The sequence below is a fragment of the Tauraco erythrolophus genome, chromosome Z (assembly GCF_009769465.1).
Source record: "Tauraco erythrolophus isolate bTauEry1 chromosome Z, bTauEry1.pri, whole genome shotgun sequence".
Taxonomy (NCBI): Eukaryota; Metazoa; Chordata; class Aves; order Musophagiformes; family Musophagidae; genus Tauraco; species Tauraco erythrolophus.
In genome coordinates this window covers 72,184,956-72,193,735 of record NC_141496.1, presented here as the reverse complement: position 1 = coordinate 72,193,735, position 8,780 = coordinate 72,184,956, and the positions used below count along the sequence as shown (strand labels likewise).

The window sequence follows — 8,780 nt, the reverse complement described above, 5'->3', positions numbered from 1 at the left end:
AGATACCCTGCTGCCTCCACCCAATGGAACCTCACTTTGGCATCCTCCTTTCACTCCTCTCAAGCCCTGATTAAAATGGCCCTTTTGCTTCCCAAGAGGAACTGGTGGCAGCAAGTGCAGCTCCTCTCCTGCACTGGCTTGTGCTGTCTGTTTGCAGCTCCAAGGAAGAGGCATCTGGCAGCGCTGGTGGCAGCAAGGAGGTGACTTGGGCAGAAGGCAGTGACTCCCACTGCCCTCTGCCTTTCTCTGGCTTCAGAACCAGTACCTTGATGCAGACTATACTCAGCAAGTCTTAGGAAGCCCAACCTGATGCTCTTCCTTCATCCAGAAGATGCAAATGCTCTGTTAAATAAAGTACTGTGAATGGGAAAACATGTAACAATAGGGGCAGCATGGGAATTTCCGAGGTTTCTGTGTGAGGACCGTTGAGATATTTTTTTTTTGAGAAAGCCAAAGTGCGAGCAGTTTGCAACTCACCTCCCAGCAAGGAAACCAGGGAACCTATTCCCAGGGTAAGGAGGTTTTGGCCATTATGTTCTATTGCAAATTCATGAGTTACGCATTGACAAAGGGACATCATTCACACAGATATTTCATTTTACAATCAAGAGTATGATTCAGACTAGACAAAAGCAAACAGTGGATTAGCACAGATATTCCCATCTTAATCTATACATCTATAATATTACTCTAACACTTTTGTGCTTTTTTTTTTTTCCTTTTAATATGATCTCCTTAGAAGGCATATTGTTCTTTAAACAAACTAACACAAGTTCTCAAGTTATCTCAGGATAGTTATTTCAAAAGACAATGCAATATTTCATAATAAACATTTATAATCAGGTTTTTAACAAAGTAATTCATCATATAAACAAATGAATCAGTCAGACACTAAATAAATATTGTACTGGTAAATACTAGCATTTTGCTTATATCATGTAGGACCTGATCCTGCAAGCCCTCTGTATATATCTTTATCCCCACTGAATGATTGGTTTAATTTCTTCTTTTAATCTACTATTTTACTTTGAGCTGAGCAAATACTTTCTGGTCACTAAGTAAAGTAATTGAAATAAGCACTGGAATACATCCCAGCAGACAATGATTTCCTTAGATGTCCTTGTAAATTTTTTTTTTTTCATGTTTATGAAATCATCACAAACATTTATCAACAGGCATTCAGTTTTGATATTTACAATCTGAGTTGCATCAGTTAGTCAAGATTGATCAAACAAATTGTGTTTCTTGTTCTTGGCTCTCTAATTGAACAAAGTGTGACCTTTGCACTCAATTTAAAGAGTGGTTTCCAATAATTATTTTATAAGCAATACTGCATTTTACTTTGTCCAGACATTTGTGCTAACAATACTGAGCTAGGAAGGCAAGAGTCTCATGGAGCACAAGCCAGGAGCTCTCCTTAAGGAGAGCAAACAAGTGTGAATTACCTTCTATGCGTTCGCATCTACCACAATTACTACCTTCTCCAAAGGCAATGAGGATGGCCTTTTTTAAAGCATACAAAACCCTATGGCTAATCCTTTAATTCTGAGTTTACTCACTCCTTTTAAGGGATGCCTTCTTCCTTGCATGGTAAATCCAGAACAGAGAACCGCAGATAAGAGACATTAACTGACCTACACACCCTCTTGGTGCCTTACGAACTTTATCACGGTATCTTCATATAAATAGATGTAGCAGGAATTCCAACCTCTCAGTTGGCTTTTGAAAGGAAACACAGAAGGACTCAATTACAGCTGAAAACGTATTTAAGGATTTGGAAACTTAAATTCAATAATTGCTTACTTTTTCTTGTCCACGTCTATTTGAAATATAGTTTGAAATCAAGGGTACTGAGGTTATTAGATGTACCTGCTGTATCAATTTTAGTTTGGCTGAATTCTGACAGTTTCTTGGATGTCTTTGACCTCTTACCACAGTATTACATGAAATGTTCCAAGCACGTGGCAGAAGTAATGATGATTGAAACAAATCACTGCCTGAACTGAAAAGAGGAATGTATTTTGAAAACACTCTCTCTCTCTCTCTCTACATAGGGATATACATACACACACACACATACACACACACATATATATCCCTATATAAACATTTCTCTAAAATACAGAAATGGATTTTATTATGTCTTATGTTGGTATCATTTTAAATGCTTTACTCTGTGAATCCACAATATGACAACTTCAGGCTGTTCAGAGACATAAATCTTAACGTAGCCTTATAACCTCCACTAATATAAATATATTGGCAAGGAACTTTGACCAGCAATAGTAAATTTTGAAACTTAAATAATTATTCTACAGTAATTTTAACAACAAACTGCTACTGAGTACCAATATTCATGGAAAATGTAAAAAAAAAAAAAAAAAAATTCTAACACTGTATCAAGTGCAGCTTTATGAAAGGAATGTAAAAGAAAATGATGTATTAGAGACTCATTCTAAAAAGAGGAACAGCAACTTATCTATGCGTTTCAAACAAAGAATACTGTATGCCTGCACTTTATCATAAATAACCATGTTAAGTTATAACTTCTTTTTGCCTCCAAATGAAGGACGTTGGTTCACAAATCTTCTCAAGTGTACATGAGCATTTCATTAAATCCTGTTCCTTGTGAAAATAAAGTTCATTTACAAATAGAGTGAACAACGAAGAGTTTGATACTATACTGAGACATTTAAGGACCTTGACCTTGGTAGCCAGTACCGGTCGTATTTGCAAGTAGCTCCTCAGCTTTTCTTTTCTTTTTTTTTTTTTTTAAAAATAAAAGTACAATAGTTATTCATTTACTTTAAAAATTCTAAAGATGAAGAAAAGTAGTATTTATACATATAAGTCCTCATATAAATTATAAAACTCAAGTTTATCTTATAGAGTTCCATCCCCAGAAGAAGCATAAAGCACTTTTGTGGTACCTTCACCAGTAAATATTTGTATCACATCAAATTTGAAAAATGCAACAAAGATGATACTGCATCCCAAAGCTGAAAGACAACATTATTCTGATGCAGTCTCTTGTCATAGATGTGCTCCATGGGATCATATGATTGCCATGACTTGACTGAATTTCAAATAAAGGAAGTATGAAGGAATTCACCTCACCAGTTCAGTAGGTGTAAGAAACATCAGTGAACAGCAGACTCATCCTGTTCGAGGTCAACAGTCTTTGGAAGACAACGAGGAGGGAGTTTAAAACTATGACAGCAAAATCAAATAACAATAACAATAATGAGGTAACCTCCTCTAAAAAAGTCAAATGGGCTGAGATGTCAGGAGAGAGTTCGATTGTACCTGACACCCAAATGTTTCTGTAGCCAGAGTTCAGCAAGCTGCATGGTAGAGGCAAATGTACTTGCTTTGGACCCTAAGCACATTTTATATTGTTTCGGGTCTAAATTGGGGTCACACTGAACTGGATGAAAAATATGGACGACTCCTACTTCTTGACTTCTGAAAGCCTTCAAGCCAGATGTTATCACTTTAGTAAAGAGGTCTACGTCCTCAAGTCCCCAGCCTTGAATTGAGGTATCAAATCCACCAGCAGTAAGTAGATCACTTTTGTAAATACAGGTAATTCCAAATCCATACTCCCTCCAAAATCCAGTTCTTTTTGTGAAAATAAAACTACTGTCAGCTGGAGGGTTGCCTCCATATATTACTTTTGGATCATACTGACTAAAGATGATAGGGTAGTAAACCTGTTCTCCCTGAATAGTGTTATCTCTGCATCGCTGGAGGAAGTCTGGTGTGAATATCAGATCAACATCACAGAATAGCAGCAAAGTGCCATTGTCAAATCGAGATGAGGCCATTTCAAGACCTAAACCTCTAGAAAACCTTCCTGCCATCGGGATCAGAGTCATATCTGCCTTAGGATACTTAATGCTGTATTCTTTCATTAGTTCTATGTGTTTGCTGGAGTCTTGGCCCAACTCAGAACTGAAGAGAATTATTGCCAACTTTACATTCTGTCTGGGAATCAGACAAGTCTTCTCAAAGTTATCCATAAATCTTGAGAAAATGTCAAATCTTCCTGTGAGAGGGACAAGAATATGTATTTTCTTGTCACTGCGTCCCCCAATGTCTTGGGTGCGTTGGAATGATGAGGAAAAGATCTTTAAAGAGCTTGAAAGAAAAGAGAAAGATGGAGTGTCAGTGTTGGTATCCTCCAGCAGGCTTCTTACATCCAGCTCCTCTGCTTCTCTGAAGAAAGGTTTGCTAAACAATTGCTGAAGGTAAGCGTGGCGTCTCACCGGAACCGTAACTTTCCTTCCTTTGTGCCTTTTGTACAAAAGCAGTAAATCCAGGATGTACTCCACTCCATGCAGAGGGTCCACCCTGCGGTAGCCATACTGTATTTCCTTGAAATCAATGAGCCTCCCTCTAGATCTAGAGTTCTCATTTATCATTTCCATGACTTGCATCACGGTGTCGTCCAGTGCAGCCCGCAGGACACTGCTCAGGCTCTGCCGGGGTGGCTGGTTCTCCATCATTGAGTAAAGAAATTTTCCTGTCAGGAACTCCCACTCGATGACTTCACTTCTTTCACGTGGCTGGAAATGATTGAAAGATGGCATCACTCCCAGTTGCTTATCTTCCTTATTTAACTCACTGTTACTGAGCTGGCTCATTAGGGCACTTTCCCTATGGAGCTGGATGGTCCGATAGCGCAGTTCGGAAATTTTGCTGCTCAATATGTAATTGTGCAGTCTGTATTGGTAGGCTGGTCTTTTGTTTGGATGAAGTGTTATGGCTGTGTGAATCTTGCTGTTGTGAAGATCTTGAATGTAACCCTTCCGGTTGTGTTCATAATTTTCATGGAACAATTGCTGCATCTAAAAAGAGAGAGAGAGAGAGAGAGAGAAAAAAGACATTAAGGGGAAGCACTTCTAGCCACAAAAGGACCCATATTGTTACTGTTGATCATTACTAATTCTTATATATCATGGCTGGTTTTAGGCATAGACCTTTAAAATATTCAGTAGGAATTATTTACACCTTTTTGGTCTCAGTTTCACTACTGTCCAGAGTAAGTAAATATTGTCCTCTACCTAAAAAGAAAGGCAGATATCTTAGGTTTATCTTTATTTCATCAAACTGCAAAAGTAAACAAAACACTTAACTGTAGGTCTGTAGGTAATATTTCTGAGTTCCTAGGTGCAGGCTGAATGCTGCTATACAAGAAACACTAAATGTTCACCTACAGCTCAACCCTTACTAGCATAGATCCTTACTGAAAGGTTAGCAACACTGATGATGTTTTTCAAGAGGACCCTGGATTTATATTTAAGGAGCACAAAGTTGCTTGTGTTTCCAAGAGACATACGCAAAAGGACAGTGCTACTTAACATTCAAAAACTGAATGGACTTAATTTCAACACAACCATTTTTTTTTCCATGTGGACAAAGAATTCAATGACTGAAATACAACCATTGGAATACGTGTGTTGGCAGGAGCACATAAAATAGGGTATGTCAACTAAACTGTAGATCATGCTAGTATAACTCGTCCTGAGTAATTTCCAACTCATTTCTGTGGCAAGAAAAGACATTCTACTTCTGTCAAATTAGCAATTGTAATATCTTCTAAACAGTGAAGACGTGCATTTAATGGCTGAAGCACAGCTCTAGCATTTAAAGTATCTGGGCTTTATACTTTCCTGTGCTAACAGCTAAACTGTAAGCAAATTATAAAGCTTTCTCTGACTCGGTTTCCTCCCTAAAAGAAAACTTAGCTCATTATTTAATTAATGTGATAAATATGTATTCTTAAACGGGAAGTGATATGGAGGAGTAAAATAGTAACATCGTAAGTACATTTAAGACCCGCTGCTCTTTGCTAAACTAACACCTACTAACTGCAGATATACAAAATTATTTCCCATGAGTAGCAGATAAAGGAGAAGAGGCTGCTCTTTTTCATGTGCAAACAGACTGATCTGTAATTAATATATAAGGAAAATGTGCTAATTAGATAGAAAATGTTGTTCAAGGAGGTGTTGTAAGCTTGAGCTATAATCAGATTTTGTGATGAGTATTGAAGCTTGTCTTTTATACACTGAGGAAATCAAGAGAGGTGAGGTCTGATGACACAATGTCTCGGATTCAAACATTTAGCTCATTTTACTGCAATTCTTTCTAGAACAGATGTTTTGCTACTAGAAGTAATCATAAGCATAGGGCAATAAATTTAAATAACTCCTAACAAAGCTAAGAACCATGACAATTATTTAAAATCCATCAGCATGTATAAGAAATACACATTTTCATATTTAGAAAAACAGAATTTTAATCCAAAATTTCTAGAATCTCCCTCCCACCTCATTCAGGCCCCAAATGACTCTGCTTGGGCAAACATAGCTACCAGTCTTAATCAGGTCAGCATTTTTGAGGCTACAGACACATAACAGAGAAAAGCAACAGCCTAGTTCTGAGAACTACCTTAAGTTCTCTTAAATTTGTCTTTAATACAACAGATATGTCTGTTACATTAAAGCAACTCGTGTGAAAAAACATACATAGTTACAAAATAACTCAAATACTCCTTATTCACATAACTCCCACCTAAATCTGTCAGAGCACATTTGTTCTGTCTTGGGAGGTGGTTATTTTACTTGTCACATGAGATGAGAACCTGGGACATGAGGGTTTGGGTGATTTCCTTGCTATCACAGAGAACAAGAACCAACACCACGGCTACTGAGTCACAGTTTAACCAGCAGTGCTGGCAAAATCAAAATATGGCTTCCTTGAGGACAAGAGATGGACACTGGCAAGACAGGCAGATGATTAGGGATTGAATTCCAGAGAAAAGTGCCTGCGAAAAGGCTGGGTGAGGATATTTGCTCTTTGGAATAATAATTTTTCCTTCTCCCTCTACAATTTACATTTTGAATAATGAAAAAAGATCAGCTCATCAGGTGAGATCTCTGTCTCTCCAGTTACAAGCCACACTCCCTTCCTGGCCCCTTTTGTTCAAAACTGTCTACTGTGTGCTCTGTAAGGTGCTTTTGTATTCTCCACTTATTCTGGAAAAAGTTGAATCCATGATTTTCATGTTTAAAATTTCACAGTAAAATCCCCTTATAAGAAAATAAAGAAAAAGAAAACATATAACCTTGAAAACAAAAGAAGGAAAGGGAAGCTGGTTGCTGAATGCTATTAGTATTCTTCCCAACAAACCCTGGCATTCCACTCTTTCCTATGTTCTCTAACCATAAAGAATCACTTGAGTTTTAGTTCATCCACAATGAAGAATGACATTTAAGTGAAACAACCAGTAACTACCTTTACACATTTAACTTATCCTATCTGAATTTTCACAGTAAGTTTTATCTAAAGTAGTATAATGTATTTTATCCAAAAGATTTTTAACAGATGACAAAATATTGCTGTAAAACTAAGTCCTTTCATCCTGTTGTGCAAATTCGTCTGTAACCCTTGACTTGCTACAAGCTCAACTTCACAGTAGATTCATTAGCAGCACTCATTTAACAGAAAAATTCTATTAACATAAATACTGCATTTTTATTATATTCCAGTTTCTGATGCCTTGGTTTATTAGATATGCTCCACTGAAATCACAGTGAGGATGTACTCCACTATACTAATGATTTTGGTTTTGATAATCAACAACAGATTAACAGCAGCAATGGAAAAAAATTGTATCAACTCAGGAATCCAGTATTATCATACATATACAAAACTGTACTAATCAATTTTAGATGATGTTACTGAACACTTCTAATAGGTCTTCATACAGAGAAAACAGTTCAGAACAAAAATGGCACTGAAATCACCAGCTCTTCCTGAAGATAGCATTTTATTTTCTTTCAATATTGCAAGACAAAAACATCTTTTTACAACTCAAATTGTTAATGTCTAGATGAAAGCAATTCAATGTGATCCGAACTTGGCTTTAAAATTTCTAAGCAAGGTGCTTAACTCGAGGACGCAAAGGGAAAGACAACAAAGTTTCCTGGAGAACAGATCTGTGCAAGGGCCTGCATTGGTCAATGTAGTCATACATGATCTGGAAAAGGAGGTGATTTGGGAGGTGGTGAGATTTACTGAATTTAAATTAAAATTATTCAGCAAGGTAAAAGTAAAGCTGCCTGCAAAATTTCTCATGATTTCGAATGGCTAGGTAAGACATCAAGCTGTATGATGTGGTCAACATGCTGGAAGAAAGGGATGCCATGCAGAGAGACCATGACAGCAAGCTGCAGAGATGGGCCCACGCGAAGCTCATGAAGTTCAACAAGGCCAAGTGAAAGGTTCTGCACATGTGTCTGGGCATCCCAAGTACAAATAGAGGCTGGACAGAGAATGGATTGAGAGCAGCCCTGAGGAGAAGCACTTGGGCGTGTTGGCTGATAAGCCCAACATGACTCAGCAATGTGCACTTGCAGCCCAGAAAGCCAACCGTGTCCTCTGCTCTTGTGAGACCCCACCTGGAGTAATGCATTCAGCTGTGGGACCCCCAACACAAGAAGGACATGGAGCTGTTGGATTGAGTCCAGAAGAGGGCCATGAAGATGATCCGAGGGCTGCAGCACCTCTACTTTGAAGACAGGCTGAGTGAACTGGGGCTGTTCAGCCTGGAGAAGTCTCCGGGGCGATCTTATTGCAGCCTACCAGTACTTAAAGGGGGCCTACAGGAAAGCTGGAGAGGGACTTTTTACAAGGGGGTGTATTGATAGGACAAGGGGCAATGGCTTTCAATGAAAGAGGGGAGATTTAGATTAGATATAAGGAAGACATTT

At 38.1% G+C, this 8,780-nt stretch overlaps 1 protein-coding gene across 2 annotated transcripts in view; it reads right to left on the bottom strand.

The window, feature by feature from the left end:
• Positions 1-3,284: 3,284 nt before the first annotated feature.
• The window catches only part of CHSY3 (chondroitin sulfate synthase 3), a 158,391-nt gene continuing 152,895 nt past the window's right edge, over positions 3,285-8,780 (bottom strand). For both annotated transcript variants that reach the window (XM_086629665.1, XM_086629666.1), the window contains one exon: positions 3,285-4,850. In XM_086629665.1, the coding sequence (XP_086485791.1) occupies positions 3,285-4,850 (1,566 nt within the window). The remainder of the gene's footprint in view (positions 4,851-8,780) is intronic.